Source organism: Chelonoidis abingdonii, chromosome 20, assembly GCF_003597395.2.
Source record: "Chelonoidis abingdonii isolate Lonesome George chromosome 20, CheloAbing_2.0, whole genome shotgun sequence".
Taxonomy (NCBI): Eukaryota; Metazoa; Chordata; order Testudines; family Testudinidae; genus Chelonoidis; species Chelonoidis abingdonii.
This window is the reverse complement of record NC_133788.1, coordinates 2439422-2466629: the sequence shown is the minus strand read 5'-3', so window position 1 is coordinate 2466629 and position 27208 is coordinate 2439422. Positions and strand designations below refer to the sequence as shown.

At 44.1% G+C, this 27208-nt stretch overlaps 1 protein-coding gene across 1 annotated transcript in view; it reads left to right on the top strand.

Moving 5' to 3' along the window:
- The first annotated feature begins 21482 nt into the window (after positions 1–21482).
- Positions 21483–27208, top strand: part of LOC116818741 (myeloperoxidase-like) — a 46748-nt gene continuing 41022 nt past the window's right edge. Inside the window, exons 1-2 of the mRNA XM_075059527.1 lie at positions 21483–21558; positions 26133–26226. Coding sequence (XP_074915628.1) covers positions 21483–21558; positions 26133–26226 — 170 coding nt within the window. The remainder of the gene's footprint in view (positions 21559–26132; positions 26227–27208) is intronic.

The window sequence follows — 27208 nt, the reverse complement described above, 5'->3', positions numbered from 1 at the left end:
CAGGTTAAGGCAGCTGTGTGGCAATAATTGCACTTAGTGGCTGAGCTGTTAAAGACAAAGTGCACTACCTTAAATAACTAAATGTAGGAGTAAGTAATTTCAAGAAGTAAGTTAAAAGTTACAAATACCTTTTGCAAAAATTAATAATACAGGGTTTGGAGGAAAGTAAACATCTGGAAGTTGTGAAAATGGTACAGGTAACAGTTGTGAATATGTTAAAGGTAAGAGTTGTGGTATTACAAGAAAAAAGTTTTTGGTTTCGTAATAAAACCCAGTTATATAAATGTAACTGTGTGTGCAACTCTGTGCAGTCACATTGCATGGAAGCTTGGTAATTAAATTATACCAAGGGGTCAGGTAGAGTGGCTACTATCACCACTCTGCTTCTGTCCCCAGAAACCTTTACAGCTATTTTGAGGGAGAATGGGCTCTCTTCGCACAGAAATGGTCTATAGGGACTGATGCAGGCAGCAGGTGGAGGATTAATCTAATCAAAATTATTTAACTATTGGGTAATGTAATCAAAATCACTAAAGGAGTGTCAGGGGTTTCTACTGGAACTTGACTGCCCCTGGCTGTCTCTGGTTGTACAAGATGGAAGTGTAATCAGGGTACAGTTGTGTAAAAAGAGTAATCACAGTGCAAGGGATGTTAGACAAAATAGAATTGTGTGTGCACAGGAAAAGGAAAAGGGGAGGAATGATGGGAACACTGAGCCTTGGGGTGGCTTTGGGGATCCGACTGTCACTTTGAGGGTGCATGAAAACTCTGGGCATGGGGAAGGCAGTCACACCTTGTGTAAAATTAATATGGCTGTTATAATGGAGGTTAAACTATTTACCAGGACATGTGCAGTGTATATTGGAGAAAGGGTAAAATAAATGCAGACAAAACATGGTACTTAATTAAAATCCTGTTAGGGCTCCAAAAGGAGCCATAGTAGATTGTGCTTTCTTTTTCAGATCTTTGGAGCCAGTGTTTTGGAGCAGGAGATGAAAGTGAAAAGTAATCACAACTCTGGTGCAAGTGGAATGTGTCCTTTTAAAACAGTCTCTGAGCTGCTGATAGCTTTGGATCCAGAGGCAAGCCAAGAAAGCCTCTGTGTGGATGCAAATTACCTAGCTGATGGGGGAAGAAGGAAACTGCCCTTTGTAGCACAAAGAACCTGAGAAAAATGAATACATATGGTCAGCTAACAAGTACTAGAAGACTCAAATTATGTCCCTCCAGAAAAGGGAGGTGAAAAAACAAGTCAAGCCTGAAAATAAGGGGAACAGGTTAACCCTAAGGGATGTAGGGGTGTGTGTGTGTGTGTACAGATCAGAAATCTGAAGTTGTCTCTCAGCTATTATCTGAAAATAAACGTAAAGCTTGGTACAGCAAAGAAACTATTGTAAACCTGGTCTGTTGTACAAGAGGGGAAAATGAGGCACACCACCTCATAAATTTCATAAACGACCGGTGAGTGGGGTAATTCACTAGCCTGACTATAGAACAAAATAAGGACAGCCTGGAGGTAATTCTTCTGTTTTTCCTGCTATTAGCAAGGAAATTTGTAAAAGGAATTGGTATTATTATTAAGCAATAATCTGTCCCCACTAGGGGGGTGGAAATTGTTTCTTTTGTTTTTCAGACACTCTACAAGCACGCTGGCGCCAGCGGAAGAATAACCCATAATACCATGGATCTATGTTTTGTGTTGTTTGTCTGTAGTGTTTGTCTTGTTGCTAGCATGACAGGGTGGGGGAATGGCTTCAAAAGGCTGACCTGTGGGGAGAGGGAGATGTGTATGGGAATGCAAAATGCTCAGCTAGAAGGCCAGCACCTGTGTAATGGCTACTATGGTGCCTGGAAATAGAACGGCAACTAAGGTGGGCCCCACAAGCCTTATGGGAAAAAATGAGAAGGGGAGGAGCTCACTGAGAATCAATGAAGGGGTGTAAAAAATGGGTGTAAATCAAACAAAATGCTTGGCTGTGCCTCTCTCCTATGACTATAGAGGAGCAGGATCTATGGCCTATGGCAAGGGGTGGACAATTGGGTGTATTGTGTATGAGGTGTTTTGCTAAAAATGTACATATTACTGAGGGCACAATTACACCAACCCCAACCAAACTACACACATCTACATGCTGCTATCTGGACTTTGGTGCACAAATGGATCTGTAAATCTTATTGCTGTGAATAATCAAACCAGGGCCTACTGCCTGATTCCATACGAAGTGGTTAAGTTGGTTTGGACAATAACCCATTTCTCTGTGGACATTCAATGGACTAATAATATGGACAAAAGCACGTAAAACCTGCAGGGGCAGCTTGTTGTAACTGCCAGCAACTGGACACATTAAGATCTTAACCCTGTCGAAGGAGGAGAGGCAGTGTTTTGATCGTGGCTCGGACGTGGGACTATATTGCAGTGGTCAGGACTCGGTGTTGCTGTGCATTGTATATTATTAACAGGACTTGTGTTACGCTGCATATGGAGATAACCTATAAATAATGTAGTAAGCCCGCTCCACCCCGCAGTGTGCAGGACAACCCGGACCCAACCTTCTCAGGCCCAATATAATGGGAAGTCTGGGACACTAATTGGAACAGGGGTGGTACGCCCATATGAGAGAAGGTGCAGGGCACTGTACTACGCAAGGGGCAGTGGAACAAATGGAATATCGACACCTTCCACCTTGGTGCCTGGCCCTATCAGGAAATGTGTCGCCATATGTCATATGCTTTTCCAGGGATACCTGGGCAGGAGGATCCCAAAAGAAAAAGGAAAAAAGGGGTGGAGTGTTAGGATATAGATATTCAGGCCTGTCTGCAAAGGCCTATACTTTAAGAATTTAGGTGCATTCTTATCACTTAGCTAGTTATAGAGGTAGAAAAGAAAGAATCAGAGATCACTGTCTGTGTAATGGCCTTCTCTTACTGTGACAGGCTAAGGCCTTCAGCTAAGATGTAGTTAGGCAGCCATAAGCTGGGAAGTGTGTGGTCACATCCTCACATTCCAAACTAGTCACATTGAAATAAGGTGCTATTGGGCTATTAGGAATACTCCGTCCTGATATTCCTATCCAACCTCCAGAGAAAGGAAAGAGCCTAGCAGAATGTAAAAGGAAACTGAATTGATCGCATTACCTTTCTGGCAAGAAACTCACTTATCAATAGACACAGCCGGAGAAACCCTTAATGTCTGTATAGATGTAGTTGTTGACTCCTTACTTCGTATTGTTTTGTATTGTTTTTTGCAGGTCTCTGGGTTTCTGTAATTGTTTTCTTCTGACTGTATAATAATATTTGTTTGGGTAACATTAAAGGTGGTGGTATAATTTGGTTTAAATACCATGTTACAATATGTTAGGATTGGTTTAGTTAAAATGTCCAGTAAATGATGGTTAAGGAATGCTAAAGCAAAACTCAGGTTTACCTATATTAGTCTGAGTCAATCAGGAAGTAAGGGGGTGGGGGAGAAATGGGAACAGAGACTGGGGATGGGGGAATTGGGATCATGTTTTGCTAAAGGCGGGAATGGGAGCAGGGGATGGGAACAGGAACAGGGACACAGGCAAGGCTTTGTGGTGTCAGAGCTGGGAAGGGAGACACTAAGGAAGGAAACTGGAATCATGCTTGCTGGAAGTTCACCCCAATAAACACCGAATTGTTTGCGCCTTTGGACTTCAGATATTGTTGCTCTCTGTTCATGCGAGGGAAGTGAGAGGGTGAAGGAATAAGCCCCCTAACAGACATTAATATTCTAATAAATCAAATTGTAAAGTTAAAATGACATACTTTTACCTTACTACAATTAAATGTTTCAACATTATCAAATTGAGACAAGAAAACAGAAAAGATTAATTTTGACATTTTTCTGGAAACAGTATAGTCAAAAATCAACACATTTCCAGAAATCATTTTAGTTTTGATGAAATTGTATTTTTAAGTGGAAAATATCTTATCATCTAATTATGAGATAATCTTCCCCCCATGAAATCCTCATTCTAATCCTAATAATTAGAGATTGGTTTAAACCATGAAGCATAAGGTTTTATATCCCTACCAACATTTTTGTAGTGTTAACTATTGTAACTCATAATAATTATATTTCATCAGAAAAAACTGGGCCTCATCTAAGAACACCTTACTAAATGCCCCCAAAGCCACCAACTCATAATAAAGATACAAGACCATGCAGATAAAACACCAGCCTGATTTAGAGGGAAAGTGAAGGCAGCAGTAATAATCAAATAAATAAATAAATAAATGGAAGAAAGAAGAAGTTGAGGATAATTAATATAAATCAAAAGTTAGGAACTGTAGAAAATTGATAAGGGAAGCAAAGGGACACCAGGAGAAAGCTATTTCCAGAGCAGCTGAGGACAATAAGGCAGAGTTTTTGTTTAAACTATATAAGGAACAAAAAGAATCCTGACAATGGTATTGGTCCATTATTAGATGGAAATCATAGAATTATCAATAATAATGCAGAAAAGGCAGAATTATTCAATAAATATGTCTGTTCTATATTTGGGGGAAAACTGTGATCATATGATGATTACTCCTGGGGGGATTCTGTGCCATAAAATTCAAAATTCTGTGCCCAAAATTTCAAAATTCTGCACCAAAAAATTTCAAAATTCTGCATACTATATTTGTCAAAATAATACAGTATAATCACACCAGTTTCAATTGTTCTGGTAATTTATTTAAACTACAGTACAGAAAAAAATCACAATAGCTATTCAGCATTTCCTAAACACATCAAAGTTAAGTTGCAAGCACAGTTATAATCCTGGATTTTCATTTAAATTTCATTACAGAAAACCAAACAGAAAAAAAAAGTAGAATGTCATTTTAAATTGCTGAGACTTTCACACATGAAACTCATACAGTTATTCTAATCGTTGTCCTGGACCTGGCTGGGCACTTTGGGAAGTGCTTGGTTCTGACTGTCCTGACATTTTATTGACTGCTCGGTAAATGTTTTATTTGCCCTCAAAGTCTTATTTTTTAATGGGTAAGTAAAATAAATCCTGAGCTTTAATCTAACCCCATTGTGCCACTTTGGCACAGGAAAAAAGTGAAAGCACCTAGACCTTCCTAGCTGAGGATTTATATCCTATCTTCCTAGCTGTCATTTATAATAAGGCTCTTTTGCCTCACTCTGGCAATGAAGGGGCTTTAAAACTTTCACAGGTTTTATGCTCCTGGGGGAATTGACGGAGAATGGAGACAGTTAGATAACAATAGGAACATTAGCAATGTTACTATGTAGGCAGGCTGCTGCATTTCTACTTCAGAGAATAAGCTCAATTAACCATCAACAGCAACTTTAACAACATCACTACATAGTCAAGCTGCTACATTTGTGCCTCAGAAAATGAGACTAATTAACTCAGGCAGTCTGCTACATTTCTGCCTCTAGCCCGCCTTGTGCATAATAAAAAGCCCTACCCTCATACGCCAGTGAGCTGCAGCCTCAAGAGAGAGGGACAGAATCTCTCACTCTCTCACTTGTTGTCACACACGTATTCCCAGCCCTGCCCACCCTCCCGACAGTGATCACTCACTCAGGCACACACGCCCAATCCCCCTCCCTCATCCCTGAGGCTGATCCAGGCACACTGGAACACATGCGCTGCCTGAACTGCTGAGGAAGAGGCGCATGTCCTCCAACATTTTTTTTTTTTTGCATTTTTCTGTGCTGGGGAACAGAAAAATGCAAGCTATATGAGGGGCATAGAATTCTGTCAGGAGTAGATGATAACATTCTTTCCATTGCATTAGTAGCTCTGGAGGATGTTAAACAGAAGCTACTCAATTTAGACTTTTTAAAATTGGCAGATCCAGATAACTTGCATCCAAGAGTTTTAAAAGAGCTGGCTAAGGTGTTAGTTGATTTTCAAAATATCTTGGAGCACTGGGGAAGTTCCAGAAGAGTGGAAGAAAGCTAATATGCCAATTTGTGAAAAGGTCATTGGAATGACCTGGATAATTATGAGCCTGTCAGCCTGACATTAAACCCGGGCAACATAATGGAGCAACTCATATAGGACTTGATTAATAAAGAATTAAAGGAGGGTAATGCAATTAATGCAAATCAGCATGGGTTTATGGAAGATACATCCTGTCAAACGAACCTGATACCGACCAGACTGGAATTTACGGATGCAAGACTTCTTCAACAGTGACAAAAGACAGGAATATGATACACTTAAAAGCTAAAAAGGCCCGCTCATTTCCCAGAGTCACTATCTTTGATAACAGAACGTCAATGATTGCATTGGCTACTTGGATCACAGAAGCCCCTGTTACTGAAATATCGGGTCTGCCTAGCTGAGAGCCAATAACAGCCTGACAGGGATAAGGAAAAGATGCTTTATTCTGCAGAAGAAAGGAGAGCCTTGTACCTTGGTACAAAAAAACTTTACTTAATACAAAAATCAAGAATTTTTTATACACACTCACGCACAGGCTTCGGTCGTGCTAGCATTTGATTGGTGGTTAACAAACCCTGCACTTCTGCAACCTGCTCAGCAAAAACTGGCTAAGAACCAGCTTCAATTGCCTCAAAACTGATAAGGGGAGACAGTTCAAAAGTTCAGGGTACTGTGTCCGTGAGGCTTTTGCTTCTCCCTACTAGCTGTTAAGGGAGGGTATCAGTGACTTTCATAGTCCCCCCTTCGGGCCTGACAATCTGGGTTGTCAGATTGTTAGGCCCGTTACGTAATTTGCGATTAAGCTGGAGGGATAGATACTGGTTTTTTTCTATGGGCAGCAGAGTTTTTAGTTATAGCATTATAGAGATATTTTGTACATTGCATTATTATTTAAATAATATATAAGAAAAAACAGAAAGAAAATAATTTATTTAATAATTGTATGGAAGAGGCTAGTAAACTATGATTTAAGGTTTGGGAGGAGGTTTTTAAAACTAAAGGTGTGATTAAGAGACACAGCATGGAAAATAGCAGCATTTTTAATAGCTTGTAAATTTTTTTTAATTAAACTAGAGTGATTAATATAAAAATAGCATTTTTTTGATGCGAGCACAAGCTTTTTTTAATTTAGCATTTATGGCATTTAGCGTATGTTTATTTTGCAAAGTTATTTTTGCTATTTTGTTAATTTGTTGTTGCAATTTTTGGAAAGTTTTTATTGATGCATTAGTTGTTTTTTTAAGCTTTGTAGAAATATTTATAATTTTTTTTTGAGCTTAGCTATTTTTAACCCAGGAATGAGTGCACGGACAAAAGAGTGGAATTTTGTTTGTTTGATAATTAAGGGATTGGGGCACTGACTATAAACTAGTTAGGTATATTAGGTGGTTTAATTTTTTAAATGTTTTGGTGAATAATTTAGTTTTATATGTATTTTTTTTATGGATTTGTTAGGATTTGGTATGTGGGAGCTTATACCCCCCTAACCAGTTTAAATGCTTGGAAGGAGCACTGTGAATGTTTACATTTTTATTTAGAAAGTGTTTAAATATGTTTTTATGACTACAGATTAGATGGTATTTTTGATGTGTTTGTAAGGGCAGTGGGCTAAGTTTGGTGCTTAAGATTATTTTGAATGGTTATTAGCTGGTTATTTAGGAAATTTTGAATTTTTAAATATATTAGATTTTACTGCAATGTTTTTTTAGTTTTAGTGATATTTAATATTTTTTTTGGTGTAGTATATTTGTTATTTAACTATTTTTGATCTTTTTAAAAGGTATTAACATTAATAGTTTAGGAGGGAGTGTATTACAGGGTAATGGGGGAGATGGCAGGGGCAATAAGGTGCTTTTGGTATTTGTTATTTAAAATTTAATTAGGGAGAGCAATACATGCTGAAGGATTTATTTAGAACACAGGGCGCAGCTTGTAGAACAAACCATAAAATTTAATTAATATTATATTTTTAAGCATGGGTTTTATAAATTCTTTTTTGCCAGTGTATAATTTTTTGTTTTTTTTATTAGGATTAGTTTTTAATATTTTTTTAGTTAGGAATTGTTGGATTTTGGCAATTTTAGTGGAGTGAGTGTTTTTTGTTTTTTTTTTTTGAAATAGTTGTGGTCTAGCATTTTATAGGGGAGAGGTTACCAGCATATTATTTTGTAATGGTTTTGATTTTTTTAGAAAAATTTAAAGGCACCGTAGGTGTGTTAGTGGATAAGGGAGAGGTTATTAGCATTTTATTTTAAGTTGAATAAAATAAGTATTTGTGTTTAATTTTTTTGTTTGATTTTAAATTAGATTATGTTATGAAAATATTAAACACAACAATTTTGGCTATGAGACAAACATTCTAAAACATAACATAGAACACAAAATATAATTTTTATTGTGCCAGTAAATGCATGGTACGTTAAATGCTGTTTAGGTGGCATTAGTTTTTTTTGATTATTTGAAAGACAAAAAAAACAGAGGTTTACTTTTTTGGGCAGTTAATTATTGCTTAAAATATACAAATACTTTTGTTGATTTTAGGCAAAACAAAGGAATTACCCTATTTTTTTTTGTATTTGTTTTATAGGCAGCTTAGGTTTTAGGATGTTCCCAGCTGTTTTTTTTCACCTGTTCACACGTCCTTTGTTTTCCCTCCCTACTTTATGACTCTGTTTACTGCTTACATGCAAATTAAGGCAACCACACATTCCTTTGTTTAGGACAGACCTCTTTGCCCACTTCTGTTTGGGCAGGCTGTGAGGTTTGGAACATACATTAATAATATCCTACAGGGGAATCTTATAACTTCACATACAATGTTGTCGCATATTTTATCAGGAAAATACTGACCAGCAAATTGTGAGTTTTCAAATTATATCTTAATAGGCAGATGTTGTACAAAGATGATGACAATAGTGTGTAGGGTGTGAATACTGGGGTGTATTCTGTCACATACAGTAAAAGATGTGTTACAGTTCTCATGTTCTAGAAACTATGCAGCAATAACTTGTGGAATATGTCACAATTTATCAATTAATATCTGAAGATGACAAGTAATTATGTCTTGAGCAATGCTATGACTGCTCTCACATTCTGGGGTGCAATCCAGAGCAATGAGAAGTTGTCTCACCCACTGCCCTGCACCAATGGCTTACTGACAGAGTGCCCAACCTGGGCATCTCACAAACAGCATGCAGCTCACATGGTGGGTGTCTGCATATAGCTGCAGTCTGGACTCAGTAGCTCTGACCACAGCAGCCTGTCAGCTACAAACCAGTGCCACTCTGGCTTCTGCCAGCCTTGGGCACTACCTGCAGAGTGAGCCCAACACAGTCCAGTACTAGACTTTCCCCACAAACGTGTTCTGCACTGTCCAGCCCTCTCCTGGACAGTTCAGATATTAGAGGTCCATTGCCTCTGTAAGGGGTCAATGCAGAGGTGATGGAGGGTGAGGGGTCCACATGCCCTACCCCCAATTTCTACCAGGGAGGGTTCACATCAGAATGTGACCAGCAGCAGCCTTTTGGCACTATGCATGCAGGAAGGGATGGGAGGTGCTGCCAGCCACAGGAGGAAGAGGGGAAAGGGATCCCATGTCTTTGCAGACCTCATCCCTTACTCCCCTCCCCCCAGTGGGTGGAAGCAGCTCCCATCTCTTCCTGCCTGTAGCGAGGCGGCCTGGCTCCCAGTCGTGCCCGAGAGGGGTGTGCCAGAACAGATGCTGAAGTGGGCGGAGCCACTGCCGCCTGTCCCCGCCCCCCGGAAGTCAAGGGGCAGGACAGGAAGTATAAAGGCCCGGCCCCAGAGCTCAGTTGACCGCTGGCCGCCGGAGAGGACAGATGCTGGAGCCTTAGCTCCTGCTGGGCCGAGCCTGCCCCATGCTCGCTGCCGAGGATAAGGACCTGGCCGACCTGCCCGTGCTCGCTTGCCCCAGGGACAGCCGAGCCAGGCCCATGCCTCGCTGGCCCCGAGGAGGAATACAGCCGGGCCGGCCCCAAATGCTCGCTGCCCCGAGTAGACCAGCGGGCCTGCCCGTGCTCGCGCCGCGGAGGGGACCGGCGCCGAGCAGGCGGCCGTCCCGTTCTCGCTGCCCTGAGGACCAGCCGGGCCCTGCCCCGCGCACATCGCCTGGGGTTAGGCACGCCAGATGCCCCGAGGAGGACTGGCCGAGCCGGCCCCGTGCTCGCTGCCCGCCCACCCCGAGGAGGCCAGCCGGCTGCCCCATTGCTCGCGCCTCGCCGAAGACCGGCGGCCGAGCCGGCCGCCGCTCGCTGCCCGAGGAGGACCAGCCGGCCTGCCCCACGTGCTCGCTGACTAGCCTTCGGATGCTGAAAATAATTTTGAGCTTTTGTCTCGCCAAGGAGGAACCCAGCCGGGCCAGCCCCGTGCCTCGCTGCCCGAGGAGGACCGGCCGAGCCAGCCCCGTGCTCGCTGCCCCGAGGGGGACCGGCCGAGCCAGCCCCGTGCTCGCTGCCCCGAGGGGGACCGGCCGAGCCTTCCGCTCACCCAGTATCCTGAGGAGCCGCCTGAACTTCCCCGCGCCCGGTATCCCGAGGACCAGCTCCGCTTACCCAGTGCTCAGTATCCTGAGGAGCCCATGGTGTGGGACGTTGCGGAAGACGCCAGTGATCCACAGGTACCAACGAGGGGGAGATTGGAAGTGGCCTGGGGGTAGTCAACCCTAGTCTGGCTGCGGGACACCCCGAACCAATGTCAGTGTGTTGCGGCCAGGATCCCCACTGACCCAGCAGCAGACTGCCTGCCGCTGTTAGGGCCCCGGGCTGGGACGCAGTGGAGTGGGAGGGCCTGCGTTCTCCCTGCCACCCTTCCAGAGGTGGCAGACTTCCCCTCTCGCTGGCCTGAGAAGGGCCTGAGCCCTGAACTGCTTGTTGCCCTGCCCTGCCCAAGGGCTGGGGCCTATATACTGTTTGTTTGCTCAGCCCTGTCTGAGGGCCTGAGCTCCTGACGGTTTCGTGCCTCACCAGGCTAATTCGACAGACCACCCAACTCGTGTAGCGAGGCGGCCTGGCTCCCAGCCACGCCTGAGAGTGCCGAGCCCCCGCACCAGACCCTTAAACTGCCCATACAGTGCAAAAGGCAGCCAACGCCACCAAGCTGCTGCTGGCCACTGACATAACCCAGCTGCCTTCTGTACCCTAACAGTGAGGGCTGAAAGTGATTCAGCCCTAAGGAGGCATTGGACACTAGATTTCCAGGAAACCTGACTGCAGGGGCTTCAGCGGCCAGAGGTGGCTCAGCATGGGAGGGCACCTGTGGGATAGAGCAGCTCTGTGCTCCCTGATGCCAGGACTAAGCCCCTGCCCAGAGGGCTGCTGTGGGGCCTGCAAATTGGGCTGGAAATCGCTTCCCCTCCCTACTCCAGTGCTTATCTGAGTGGCTGCCCCGCGCTGGTGTACTGTCCACCTGGTGCTGTGCGGGGCTCTGGGTGGCTTTGGCACATGTAGGGCTTGGCTCCTCCTGGGCAGAGCCCCATGCAGGAGAGTCAATTGCCAGTCAGCTTTGATGACAGCTGCCTAGAGACATCATCTTGTCTTTGAGAAACAGGTTTACCCTTCCTCAGGCTTGACTGGTAAACACATTTCTGTCATAATTTCAGTTAACTTTCATAACTGTACATATAACATTGCTACACACGTTTCACCATGATATTATTGACCAAGAGCTCATTAGTTTTCAAATGATACCTGGAAAGGTATATTTAGTACAGAGATTATTTCAATAGTGTGCATTCGGTCACAGCCGCAAGTCACCGTAGTAACTCACCGACATAAATGCTAATGAAAGTGAGAGGAACTAAGGAGTTAGCCTATGAAAAGCAAGGCACCCTGAAATTAGCAGCATGTGGAAGTACAGATAAGGAAAAGGGCTGAAATCATTATTTATAAGGTACAGGGGGAGTCAGTGTAACACACTATACAGCCTGCATGTTTTGGGGGAAAGGGAAGCCAAGATGGTAACCACTGGTGATGAGGATGACGATGATGATAATGAGAATAATAGCTGACACCTCAGGGTCCCTACCCAGAAATGTAAGTGATGCTGTGAAACCTCTTTCTTTTCTGCTCTGTTGTATTGGTTTTGATATTGTTTATCTGCTTAGTAAGATTCTTAATAAAAGGAAAGTTGAGAACTTTTAAGTACTTCAGTTGTAGTCATTGTTCCTCGAGTGCCCCTAGAGTCTCCAAACCTAACGGTATTTCTGATGATGATTCACTCCCTGCTAATCCCGATACTGTCGTATCTCTTAGCCCAGGCGACTGTGATCTAATGTAAAACCAATGTTATATTACTCCAGACATTAATAAGGCGACATTGGTCTGTAAGAGGCTCCCCCGTGTTGGTGTAGTGTCCACCTGGTGCCCCAGGTCACTCCTACAGTCTTTTTTAAATATAGGGACAACATTTGCTACCTTCCTACCCTCCTGTATAGTACATGTTTTCAATGCAAGATTAAATTAATTTTTTAGCAGCTCAACCACTTCACTCTTAAGCCTCCTTGGGATTTATTTCTTTTTAAATTATTAATTTATTCAGTGCCCTCTTCTGACACCTCAATTTCTGATGGGCGTCCATATTTATACTGATAATATAAAGAAGTGAGATGGTCAGCGATAGATATCGCCCCAACATCCTCTGAAGTGAAGACTGATGCAAAGAAAGCATTTAGACCCAGATGCTAAAAGTATTACGGTGCCCTACTTCTATTGATTTCAGTGGGAGTTAGGCACTGCACCTAAACATCTTTGAATAACTGCATTTATCTTCTTAGCTATGTCTTTACCTTTTTCTTAATGGCTCCCTTTAGCCCCTGGCAATCCACGGATTGATTCACACTCCTCCTGTTTCTGAGATACTTAACGAATCTCGTTAGTTGTTTTTTAGCTTTTAGCTACCTGCTCTTCAGAATCCAGCTTACACCTCCCAATTTCCCTCTTCCATATTAACTGCTGTTTATTAGCTTCAATGGGGATAGATTTCCAGATTCCAAAGGATTTTTGATTGGCTTAGATAACCAATAAATAGCAAGCTTGGGTCAAGAGGTTATCTTCTGCCTTCCTCGGTTCTTTTTTGTTTGCACGAGACTCTTTTATTGTTTCTTTAATACATAAGGCCATGATTTCCTTTACTTTGTGACCATAGGCACTTCCTGAGCAGCTTCCTCATTTTGTTCAAATATCCTTTGCAAAGTTTAGTGAAACTGACAGTTTTTGGCTGTTGAACCTATTTATTGAACTTTGGTTATGGTCAGTATTACTGAATGGCTCACCTCCTGTTAATTATTTAATTCTTGAATTTTCTCTGTGAATGTGCAGTCAGGTTCCCAGGACAAGCCTGCTTTTGCTCTGCCTCTAAAATTCACAAAGGAATATTGGTTTCAGAATTGGTAGGTTAAATCTGGGGTTGGCCTCAAACGGGGCAGAGATGCAGTTAATTCCCAAAATTCTCAATTAAAAAAGAGGACATGCTATGTCGGACTCTCACCAATAGCCATTCCTTTGGCACACCAGCCATTTTTGAACCATTTTTATCCCGGACGACTAAAAATTGCTCAGTAGACTCTTGGGAGGATGTGCGGACACGACATATCATTTTAATTCGAATTAATTCAGCGCGTACAATATTATGAATAAAAAGGCACCAACTCACTTCTTCTTCCAATAAGGCAGCAAGTAATAACAACCACAACATAACTGGTTTTAATAGTGAAGGGAAATAAGGTACAAAAGCCATCACAGTGCCACTAAATGTGGAAAAGGGGATTTCAGTATAATGAGGAAGCTCTTCAGAAAACGCCTAATGCCAAGAGCAAAGGAAGCCCCACCCTTAGATCTGGTTACCTATGAAAACAATAGTAGGCTTGTGCGAACTGCTGAGCAAACAGGGAACCAGAAGAGAAAAGTAAATGTGAAGGTTCAAGTCTTCACAAGGTTATCTGGGCCAGAGAGAAATTCTCTGGGATTTGGAAATCCAGCCCGCTAAAGCAACTGTTTGCAAACTGTGAGTCTGGGTCATGGTGGCTCTGGTCAGCACCACCGACCAGGCAGTTAAAAGTCCCGTCAGCCATGCTGCCCGGCTACGGCAGGCTGGTCCCTACCTGTTCTGACACCGCGCTGTGCCTTGGAAGCAGCCAGCAGCAGGTCCAGTTCCTAGGTGGGGGGAGGGACTGTGTGTGTCACAGGGCTTCATGCTCTGCCTCCACCCTGAGCACCGGCTCCACAATCCCATTGGCCGGGAATCAGCCAATGGGAGGTGGGGAGCGGTTCTTATGGGCGAGAGCCACAGGGAGCCTCTTGCACACCTCCGCCTGGGAGTCAGACCTGCCACTGGCTGCTTCCAGGGTGCAGTGTGGTCCGCGGTGCCAGGACAGGCAGGAAGCCTCCCTCTGCACCCTGGCTGCACCACTGACCGGGAGCCCCCCAACATAAGCCTGAACCCCAATCCCCCGCCCCAGCCCTGAGTCCCTCCTGCATCTGGAGCCCCCTCCTCTACCCAAAACCCGTCACCCCCAGCCACACCCCACAGCCATCACCCCTGCATCCCAAGCTTCTACTCCAGCCCTGAGCCCCTCCAGCACCACAGACCCCTCATCCCCAGCTTCCTTCACCTGGGTCACAAGAACATAAGAATGGCCATACCGGGTCAGACCAAAGGTCCATCTAGTCCAGTATCTGTCTACCAATAGTGGCCAATGCCAGGTGTCCCAGAGGGAATGAAGCTAACAGGCAATGATCAAGTCTGGGTCTGCCAGCTGGGCTTTCTTAGTGGACAGGGCCGGCTCCAGGCAGCAACTGTCAAATCCCACCCCCCACTCTTCTCTTCTGCAGATTAAATAAACCCAAAAAACCAACAAGGAGTCTAGTGGCACCTTAAAGATTAACAGAAGTGGTTTTTTACCCACAAAAGCTTTTGCCCAAATAAATCTGTTAGTCTTTAAGGTGCTACCAGACTCCTCATTGTTTTTGTGGGTACAGATTAACACAGCTACCTCATTGATACTTAAATAAACCAGGTTCCCTCACCTTCTCTTCATATGCCCTAGCCACCTACCAATTTTTGTTGCCCTCTGCTGTACTCTCTCCAATTTGTCCACATCCCTTCTGTAGTGGGGGGCCCAAAACTGAATGCAATACTCCAGATGTGGCCTCACCAGTGCCGAATAGAGGGGAATAATCACTTCCCTCAATATCTCCTGGTAATGTTCCTACTAATGCAGCCCAATATGTGGTTAGCCTTATTGACAACAAAGGCACTCTGGTGACTTATATCCAGCATCTCATCCACTGTAATCCCCTGGTCCTTTTCTGCAGAACTGTAGCTTAACCAGTTGGTTCTCAGCCTGTAGCAGCGCATAGGATTCTTCCATTTTAAGTGCAGGACTCTGCACTTGTCCTTGCTGAACCTCATCAGATTTCTTTTGGCCCAATCCTTCAATTTGTCTAGGTCTTTCTAGACCCTATCCCTATCCTCCAGCATATCTAGCTCTCCCCCCAGTTTAGTGTCATCCACGAACTTGCTGAGGGTGCAATCCATCCCATCATCGAGATCATTAATGAAGATGTTGAACAAAACTGGCCCCAGGATTGACCTGTGGGACACTCCACTTGATACCAGCTGCCAACTAGACATCGATCTGTTGATCACTACCCATTGAGCCCGACGATCTAGCCAGCTTTCTATCCACCTTTAGTCCATTCATCCAAACCATACTTTTTTAACTTGCTGGCAAGAATATTGTGGGAGACTGCTTTCCCCATATCCACCGCTTTCCCCATATCCACAGACCCAGTTATCTCATCATAGAAGGCAATCAGGTTAGTCAGGCATGACTTGCGCTTGGTGAATCCATGCTTACTTCTCCTGATCACCTTCCTCTCCTCCAAGTGCTTCAAAATGGATTCCTTGATGACTTGCTCCATGATTTTTTCCAGGGACAGTGGTGAGGCTGACTGGCCTGTAGTTCCCTGGATTCTCCTTCTTCCCTTCTTTAAAAATGGGCACCATAGTTGCCTTTTTCCAATTGTCCGGGTCCTCCCCCGATCGCCATGAGTTTTCAAAGATGGCTTTGCGATTGCATCAGCCAACTCCCTCAGTACCCTCAGATGCAGTGCATCCGGCCTCATGGACTTGTGCATGTCCAACTTTTTCTGAATACTCCTTAACCTGTTCTTTCACAACTGAGGGCTGCTCACCTCTTCCCCATACTGTGCTGCCAAGTGCAGCATTCTGGGAGCTGAACCTGCCTGTGAAGACTGAGGCAAAAAAAGCATTGAGTACTTTTTCCACATCATCTGTCATTAGGTTGCCTCCCCCTTCAGTAAGGATCTAATGCAGGAGTAGACAACCTATGGCACGCGTGCCAAAGGTGGCATGCGAGCTAATTTTCAGTGGCACTCACACTGCCCGGGTCCTGGCCACCGGTCTGGAGGGCTCTGCGTTTTAATTTTAATTTTAAATGAATCTTCTTAAACATTATAAATACCTTATTTACTTTACAAACAACAATAGTTTAGTTAAATATTATAGACATAAAAAGAGACCTAAAAACGTTAAAATTTATTACTGGCATGCGAAACTTTAAATTAGAGTGAATAAACGAAGACTTGGCACACCGCTGCTGACAGGTTGCTGATCCCTGATCTAATGTGATCCTGCAATGCAGGAAAAGGGGAATTTTGAGGAGGATTAAAGTAGTTATTTTTCCTCTGTATTTGGCACTGGTGGAATACTGTATCCAGTTCTGGAGCCCACAATTCACAAATCATGTTGATAAATTGGAGCTGGTTCAGAGAAGAGTTATGAGAATGATTAAAAGTTTAGTAAACATGCATTATGGTGAGACACTCAAAGAGTTCAATCCGTTTTGCTTGACACTGAGAAGGTTAATGGGTGACTTGGAAACAAGGCATGAATTTTTAATTTTGAGAGTAGTTAACCACTGGAGCAAGTTACCAGGGGTCATTGTGGATTCTTCATCACTGGCAGTTTTTAAATCAAGATTTAATGTTTTTCTAAAAGATCTGCTCCGGGAATTATTTTCGGGATATTTTCTGGCCTGTGTTATGTAGAACTGCCTAAATGATACAAATGGTCCTTTCTGGCCTTGGAATCTATTAATCATCTAATGTTTTATCAGTTGAATCCCATCTCAGCTTTTCCTGGGATTATTTTGCCTGGGATTGATGTCAGGCTAAATGGCCTGCATTTATCCAGGTCATTCAGACTGCCTTGTTTTAAATATTGACACAACAAGAGCACTCTTCCAGTCTTCTGGAATTTCTCTGCAATTATTCCCCACCATAGATTTTTGCAGGTGTATCAAATGCCGAATATCCATTTAAGCACCAGATGACGCCCAGCTAAAGCCAAGGTGAAATTATGGCCCAGAGAATCACAGTTTTATTTTTAGATATGTCTTACTTATTTCTAGTTTTTCTACACATATTGAAAGTGTGTTGATTGAAAGAGTGAAAAATGCATTAACTAACAATTAGACTCTTTCACCATTCAGTTCCCCAGAAGTTAAGGAACTGCATAGTAAAATATCACTCTCTTTCCCTGTTCTATGGATGCATCACAAAGAAATCTGTTGCCTGGGAGGAATGAAGAAATGTGCATTTCTCACTTCATCTAGGAAGAAGCAGTAAATATTTCCTCTTGGCCCAGCCTATCCCTAGAAGTGTTTCCTCTTAACAAAGCCCAGCTCAAACTCTGTGAGTGCCCGCCCTGAGATCAGTGCAGCTACTATAAAAGATCACGTCACTGAGCTACCCTCACCAGCTGAGCAGAGATGGCAGGTGAGTTGCTGTTACTGTTTACTCTCTTTTTTATGGCTTTGTTATTTGTCATAAACTAGGCAGTGTGTTTCTGCGGAAGGGCATAACAAGCCACGCCTGGTAAGGAAGAGTCAGAAATGGGCAGGAGTGGGGCTGCGGAAGCCCTGGCCTTCCTTCATTCCTTTTGGGTGAGGGAAATCGATAAAGAAATGGGAAGAAAAGGAGTCCCCTCTTCCTCCCCTTCCCCTGTTCCAACCCCATCCCTTCAGGAGGAAACTCTGGGATATCTTACAGTAAAGGACTGTGGGGGATAGAAAACACTAGTTTTTGAGAGGAAAGTGCAAGAGTCCTTCCATTATACAAACAGGGGCTAACCTGCCCCTCCCAACCCCCAGCATTATAGAGCCTCATAATTTCTTTTACTTGGAGATGGATTTAAATCTTGAAACACGAGGTCCAATAACTCGTCTAAAATGTATGTTAGCAGTAACTGCTCTAACTGTGGATATTCTTTTATCCATCCAAATCTTCAGGCCCCTTTTTAATCTCACTAAATTATTGCCCTCAGTGACATCGTGTAGCAGTGAGTTCCCCAGTCTAATTACCCACTATGGGAAAAAGCATTTCTTTTTATGCCAGTCTGGAATTTTCCAATTTTTAATTTCCTCGACTGGCCCCTTTTTACTTGTATCGGGAGCCAGGCAGAATAGAAGCTCCTGATCTCCCTTCTCTAGGCAGAGCTTTGTTATAGATGGAACTAGTAGAACCACCTACATTGAAGTTTGTCCAGCGAGTCCCATTGTAAGACCCAGTTTTAGTGACTTACAATCTCACCAAACTTTAACTTTTTGGCTGAAATTTTCCTTGACGAGTGTTTTTAAGTTTCAGAAAAACGGTTTATCCATTTCTCAGAATGAAATCAGGAAAAAATAAAATTTACCCCATTAAAAAATTTCTTACAATAGTTTGAGATGTTATAGCACCTCCATGCTCTAATGGTTCTCTGAAAAACCAAGTCCTACGTATCACAAAATTGGGCACCTAAAATTAGTGAATTCTTTTGCTTTACCTTCTCTGTGTGTCAGTTCTCCATCTGTAAAATGGGGATAATGACCCCCCCTCAGATCACAGGGGGTTGTGAAAGTAGATCCGTTAATTGCGAAGTACTCAGAACCTCTAGCAACGAGCAGCACAAAAAATCTCAGGAGGAAAATAATAATTGTGTTTTCAGGGCAGGTTTTGAATAGAGTGCAGTAAATAAGGCCTGGGGTCACACACTGGACAGTGAGAGTAAGACAAAATATTGAGTAAATGTTTTCAGTGTACACTGTCCGTCCTGTGCAAGGAATAAGGCAGGGGTCCTGTAGCCAAAAATCGACTGTATCACAATGCATATCCAGAAGAGGACCCAAGGTTGTTTGGACAACCTTAATTCTGGTATTTCCTAACTTTTGAACAGTTGACTTCACTGAACAGTGATCTTTTAATGGAGATTGTGCATGGAATTGTAAATATTTTTATTATCTCCCCTGTTATTCATTTCATCCTTCTCTCCCTGCCTTCCAGTCAGGCTTATCCCTTCCTATAATCTTTGCTGTCTCTTAAACACCTTCATGTATGTCCACCCCCAATTTACCTCCACTCACCCCAACCTGTCCTCTACCCAGGGCCGGCACTTCCATTTAGGCGGTCTAGGAAATTGCCTAGGGCGCCAGGATTACTGGTGGGCAGAGTTTTGCCGAAGGGGGCGGCAGGTGGCTCTGGTGGAGCTGCCGCAGTCGTGGCTGCGGACAGTCGGCTGCTCGCCTGGCTCCAGTGGACCTCCCGGAGGCACGACTGCGGCAGCTCCACCAGAGCCTCGGGAGCAGCCAACCGTCCGCAGCCATGACTGCAGCAGCTCCACCAGAGCCGCGGCACCAGCTCACGGGGCGGCGAAATTTCAGTGCACCTAGGGTGCTAAAACCCCTAGCGCCGGTCCTGCCTCTAACCAGTTCAGCATCCTAGCCAACTCTCCTCGACCCTCTCCAGCCCAATGCCTTCTGCCGAAACCCCCCGATTGAGAACTTCTACCTAGCCTTCCCAAGTCAGTACCCTCCCCCGTGTCCTGGCCTCCCTCCATGCTGATAAGCCCCCCTTCCCACCTGACCCCCAGACGCACACTCCCCCATAATGGCCGCAGGCTCAGAATCCCTCCCTTGCTCACAACTCCTCCCACCCAACCCCCAGCTCTAAAAACTTGCTTCCTACCAAACTTCCATCCCCAGAGCACTGAATTCTTGCCCCTCCAGCTGACCTCCAAGCTCCCAAGTCAGAAATCCCCCATCCAGACCAACCTCAAGCAGGCAAAAATCATGAGACAGGCTCCAACCCCCCACCTCCTTGCTATCAGGATAAAAATAGTGAGGTTTTTTTGTTAAAAAAATTATAGGATTTATTTGTTTTCTGGTTTCTGAGCATTTATAGACTCATAGACTTTAAGGTCAGAAGGGACCATTATGATCATCTAGTCTGACCTCCTGCACAATGCAGGCCACAGAATCTCACCCACCCACTCCTGTAACAAACCCCTAACCTATGTCTGAGTAATTGAAGTCCTCAAATCGTGGTTTAAAGACCTTAAGATGGCAGAGAATCCTCCAGCAAGTGACCCGTGCCCACGCTGCAGAAGGAAGGCGAAAATCTCCAGGGCTCTGACAGTCCTTCCCTGGTCCCTCAACAACAGAAGAGATGTGGACAATTGGAGAGAGTTCCAATGGAGGGCAACGTAAAAACTGGATAGGGGCTGGGCACAATGACTTATTGAGCGAGAGGCTTGAGGGAATCTGGGGATATTTAGTCTGCAGAAGAAGGGAGTGAAGGGGGATTGATAGGCAGCCTTCAACCACCTGAAAGGGGGCTCCAAAAGAGGATGGAATCTAAGACTTATTCTCAGTGGTGGAAAGGTGACAGAAACAAGGAGGCAATGGTCTCAAGTTGGAGTGGAGGAGGTCTAGGGTGGATATTAGGAAACACTATTTCACCTAGGAGGGTGGTGAAGCACTGGAACGGGTTACCTAGGGAGGCGGTGGAATGTCCTTCCTTAGAGGTTTTTAAGGTCAGGCTTGACAAAGCCCTGGCTGGGATGATTTAGTTGGGAATTGGTCCTGCTTTGAGCAGGGGATTGGACTAGATGACCTCTTGAGGTCTCTTCCAATCCTAATATTCTATGATTCTATGGTGCACTCCCCATTTTTAAGCTTTTCTCTGAGTCATAGAAGGGACCAAACAATTGAGTCTGACCTCTTGTATCTCATGGGCCAGTAATCCCCACCAAATTACCCCTGTATTGAGCCCAAGAAATTGGCTTGGACTAAAATATTGCAGCCCTCAGGAGGCTAAACTATTGTGAGGGACAGGCAGAGGATAGGAAGGACAAGGTGCACCTGTGCCAGAGGCTCCTGCAATGGCAGGGAACTGATTTCATGAAATGTGCCCAGATGATCTGAGCAAACTCCCATGCTACAGAGGAAGGGAAAAAACCCAAAAGTTACTGCCAATCTGATCTGGGGGCAAAATCCTTCACCCACCAATCATAGTCTCACCTGCAAACTTTATCAGCAGCAAATCCATGTTTCCTTCCAGAACACTGATACAAATATTCAGGAAACAGAGCTGTGGAAGTTGATCTCTTTCAGTGGGTGCATGACATCCACGGGCCTTTTACCTCCTTTAATTATTGCTAATAACCAAGGTGTATTTGTGTTTCTCTCCAGGGATGAAGCCAGGGATCCCCCTCTTCGGATTCTTGGTGACCCTGAGCCTGTGCCAGGCATCTGGATCTTCCATAAATGGTACTGTCCCCTTTCTTCTGCTGCTGATGCTCTGCATTGAGGGGTTAATGCTTTGTGGTGGGATCCAAAGTCAGAACTTACTGTGGACCCCCACCCAGTCTATATAGGTATGAAGTGTTCCCTCTCCCACCCAAAATAAAACATATGCCTGGGAAGTAAATAGTCACTATGAATAGCCAAGGACTTCAGAGAACCTGATCATTATCCCCTTTTAACAGATGGGGAAACTGAGGCACAGAGAGGGAAGATGCCTGCCTCCAGGACATAAAGAGTCACATACAGTAGAGGCAAGAACAGAACCCAGGTTTCCTAATGCACAGTGCACTAGTGTCCAAGTCCAGGGACATGCTGACTCACTAGTGTCCTCTGTAGTAAAACAAAAGGAATTGGCAATATAATGAAAAAAACTCCATGTCCTAAAGGGGTTGCTTTTGCATCCACACCATATCTCACACTATCCCTCAAAAAAGTTAGCATTTGCTTGGGAAAGTTTTGGCAAAAACAGGGCAGCTTATTTTTTTTTACAATAAATAAACCACTGATTCCAGGCTTATTCTCCTGCTAAATTTCAGTTCTCAGCTCACAGAGGCACTAGAGCTCTTGAAGGAAATGGCTGGAAAAAAAGTTGGCAAAAGTTCATTCAGAGAAACAGCTGAACTGTTTTGCTTAAACTTGCCAGAAATACTCAGCCTGAGGCAGAAAGCACTCCTGGAACGTTCCAGCCCCTGAAAGATTAAAAATTGGCCAAGTTCCAACCACGGAAAACAGGGTGCTATAATGGGAAGTCCTGGGCAAGTTCTATAGTAAGAGTCACCACCAATGTCCCCTATAATTAGACCTCAGCTGTAAAGATTTATGTGTTTAAGTGTTTATGTACTGAAAAAATTCATGGACTCCTGCTGGGATTAAAGGTTCTATAGAAATTGTTATGACTAAAAATTGCTCATTAGAGTCTTGGGGGATGTACAGACTCTGCATACAGTGTTGATTCAAATTACTTCTGCATATAATGAATTGAAAGGTCCCAACTCATGGCTTCTTCCAATAAGCCAACAAGTAATAACGACCACAACATAATTGTGCTTAATAGCGAAGGGAAATAAGGTACAAAACCGATCACAGTGATGCTAAATATAGAAAAAGGGATTTCAGTACAATAAGGAAGCTTTTCAGAAAAGCCCTAATGCCACCTAAGAAAACAGTAGCAGGCTTATGCAAACTGCTGAGCAAAAAGGGAACCAGGAAAAGAAAAGTAAATGGCAAAGTTCAAGTCTTCAAGAGGTTATTTGGAAATCTAGCTCCAGCCAAGCCAATGAACAAGAACACACCCTACAGCAGTCAATATGTTAGAGGGAAAGGAGGAGGGCTGGGATGGATTTTGTACAGTAAATAGTTGAAGGTATAAACACAATGATAAATTCTCTAGAAGAAACAGGAAGCGCACTAAAGAATCAGTGGGTCCACTGACTTACCAGAGGGTTAAATAGAGCAGTTAAAATTGAGAAGGAGATTGTTGAAAAACTAACTTATTTCTTTCATCAGCCTGAATATTCATAGATTCCAAGGCCAGAAGGGACCAGTATGATCATCTAGTCTGACCTCCCATGTTACACAAGCCACAAAAGTTCCCCAAAGTAATTCCTAGAGCATATTTCTAGAAAAACATCAGCTCTTGCTTCAAAATTGTCGGTGATGGAGAATCCACAGTGACCCTTGCTAAATTGTTCCAGCAATTAATTACTCCAACTGTTCAGAATTCATGCCTTATATCCAGTCTGAATTTGTCTAGCTTCAGCTTCCAGCAATTGGATGATGTTAGACTTTTCTCTGCTCGACTGAAGAGCCCAGTATGAATTATTTGTTCCCCACGTAGATGCTTTGAGACGTAATCAAATCACTTCTTAACCTTCTATTTGTTAGATGAAATAGATTGCACTTCTTGAGCCTCTCATTATAAGGCAGATTTTCTCATCCTTGTGTCATTCTCATGACTCTTCTCTGACCCTCTCTTCAATTTATCAACATCCTTCGTGAATTTGTGGACTCTAGGACTGAACACAATATTCCAGCAGCAACCGGACACAGTTGACAAATTTATATGCAGTTGACACAAAGTTATTCAGGTTAATCAAGCCCTGGAAGACTGTGAGATACTTCAGACAGATCTATCCAAGCTAAGTGAATGGGCAACAGAATGGCAGATGAAATTCAGTGTTAATAAAAAATACTCATAAACTGTACAAGGCTCTAAATGAATGGTATCAACTCAGGAAAGTGACCCGAGCTTCATTATAAATAGTTGAATAAAGCCCTTTGCCCAATATACAGCTGTGATCAAAAAAGCAGCCAGGATGTTCTGACACATAAGGAAGGGGATGAAGAGGGATAAGGAAAACAAGGCTGTTATATTAATCAGTTCCCTCGTCTGGATGCTGTGTTTGGTGTTGTCCATCCCATCTCAGAAAAGGACAATGTATCATTCCAGGGCCTTCAGAGAAGGGTAATGAAAATGATTAGGGAACAGCAAAACTCTCCTCTGGAGAGAGATGGAAAAGACTGGGATTGTTTATGTTAGAGAGGGGACATGAAAAATTACACAAAACAACAGTCTAGGTAAGTTACACAGGGAGCTGTCAGGTGCTGGCTCCAGGCAGTCAGGCCTGCTGGTGGGAGTGGAGGTTGAAGCCAGGTGGTCAGAGTCTGTAGACAAACCAAACTACCTGGAGTCAGGGCTGGAGCAAGGTCAGAGCAGGGCATGGGCAGGCTGGGGCAGGCACCAGCACTGGATCAGAGACAGGCTGGGAATCTGGAGTCTGTTACATGGCAAGGCAGCAGGAGGGTCACTGCCCAGCTAGTGCTGTTGCACAGACTAACTTGCAGCTCTGATGGGGTAGGGGAAATACCAGAGCCTGGGGGTCATCTGACCCAGGCTCTGCTAAGGAATAGGCTGCTGCCCCGTGCCTGAGGGCTGAGTCACTGCAGGCTCTGTTGGAAGGCTTGGGCAGTTGGGTCTAGACTCCTTCTCAGCAGTCCTAAACCTAGCCCAGGCTAAACCTGATCTTAGAAACACCATACGTTCTGAATCTGCAGAATGTCCGAGTTCTGTAACCGTCCTTGGTTTCTTAGCACTATCACACTGATTGTGTCAGCTGGGAATGAAGACAGACCAGGATCCTGCACTTGGGTGTGTCTGGGGAGAGAAATGGATTCATGGAGCAATGGAAATTTTAGTGCTTAAGATTTGTATGCAACATTTGCAGGAGGACACTCAGAAATTTTTTTATGTACAGCCATTCTAGCGCAGAAAGTTTTCCCGACATAAAACCTCTTGACTACAAACCTGTCCCCTGACAAATCCCTGTTTCTGAGTAAACTCATCATATGGAAAGTTTAGAGACTTAAGATATAGAAAGTTTACTGACTAAAGACACCCATAGCTAAAGATACCCTGGCCAAAAATATGCACATTTGAAATTTTAAATTCCATCATTTTGATGTCAGCCACTGAAGGATAAAAAGACTGAGAAGTTACAGTTGCATTGATGAAAGCTGTAGGCTTGCAATTGGACCCACCCAGCTTTATCTGCAGTGATCGGGGTAAGGAAATTGAGTCACAGTTATTACACAAGGTTTGTTGACAACTCTAGGTAACCAACGTGACGACCAGTGCTGCCCACCTTATGAATAACAAGGGAGTGGAGAGAGTAGACTCAAGTATTACACTAGAATGGCAGCTTCCCAACTCAAGGGGGCTGGAGCAGACATTTGGGAGCCACCAGCTGGAAGGCTTACTTTTTAGGTTGAATTTTGAACCTGAAATGAGGGTGCATATCTTCCCCTTAAAAGCTCCAAAACCAGAAGGCTAATAACCTTCTTCCGCTCTCCCAATATAAAACCCTTCAACTTCTCATCTGTTTTAAGCCAACATCATGTGCTTTTTACATGACTCATGATTTTTGAACCCTTGGGGTTATCAATACTGGTAGGACCTCAGTTGGAAGCAGGGATTGAGCCTGAGGAGAACTGGGCTGTGTTTTGGATGACTGGGACCTCAGATCATAGGCCATAGGTCTTGTGGGAGAAGAGATAATGGAGAAAGCAGATGCAGACAGAGTCAGCTTCACCTTTGAGCTGAAGAATGGCTGGCTAGCCAAAGGTTTCTACCTATTAATTTCCTTCCTGGAACACATCCTGGTCCTCTTGAGAACTGGAAAACCAAGAGCTCTATGATTAATAGAGCATAAGGCCAGAAGAGACCATTAGATCATTTAGTGTGACCTCACCTATATGAATAGGCCATTCAATTTCACCCAGTTACCCCTAGGTTTAACTTTGCTTCATGTCTCCCTTTCTTTAGCTCTTTGAACCTTTTTCTATGGCTCTATTATATATGAACAGCTTCCTGAATCAAATTCTCAGTCCAAACTCAGTCTTGGCTTTAAGTGCCTAAAGGTGAATCCAGCAAGTTCACAGCACGAAGGAGAAGAAATGTGCTCCTTTCACTTTGGGTCTGTGCAGTGAGCTGGTGGGAAGGAGCTGTCCTCATGTCCTGCTCTTTCCTCTCTTTGGACTAGATGTCATGGAGACGCTGCCAGATCCATTCTTTCTGAGCAGCACTGATGAAGCCAAGAAGCTGGTGGATGCTGCATACAAGTACGAACGGGACAGGTCAGTTCACCTTATGTTATCCATACTGGGGGTATAATTTTACAAAAAACATGGGAACATGATACCATTAGCTGGGGAGTTTTGCTTTTGAACAAATATGTATTTGTTATGGTGACATCATAGTTCAGGGTTCTGAAATTTTTCCTGGCCTGGATCACACCACGTGCACTAGTCTCTTCCCTCCACAATGGCATGGACCACCTCCTCTCCCATTTGTGATTTCACAGTACTGCTAAGGCAACTACTGCAATTGCTTGCAGTGCAAAGTGATATTAGGAAAGTACACATATTGTAGGTTCTTTTAATGTGGCTCAGTCGGTGGAAATAAGGAGAGTCAGCACGACATGACCAGTCAACTCTGCGAGGATCAGCAGCAGCCAGGGATCATCATCACTCATCACTGTCACTACAGTGATTCCGTAGGGAGGGGTTTAGTTGTTTCTAGTCTCAATATCAGCGCTGTCGAACCATTCTGGAAAATACTGGCCCCTCTTTCTGATATGGGAAATATGGCATGTTTGGTCTGTAGCAGGGGAGAATTTTGGAGGAAAGCTTGAGGTTATTGGCAGGAGCGCCGCCAGCTTTTTTGCTGCCCCAGGTGGCGGAAGGTCCCATCCCCAAAATGCCACCCTCGACAGAGGCGGGGGAAGGTCCAACCCCCGAAATACCGCCGATGACCTGGGCGGCCAAAGATCCGGCCACCGTGGTCACCGCCCCCCAAATGTTAGTGCCCTAGGTGACCGCCTATATAGCCTAATGGGTTGCACCGGCCCTGGTTATTGGACAAAACACTTCTCAGAGATCATATTAGACTGTCCAAAATTAGGTGTAATTCCCTTTTGGAAACTCTACCTTTTTTGTGAAGACTTATTTAAAAATGCTTTGGGGTTAAGGGAGAATTGAACTGGGTTTCCAACAGTGGTGCTGTCACCACAGGGCTAATGGTTAAAAAGGAGGTTTCTGCCTTCTGCTCCCCCACCCA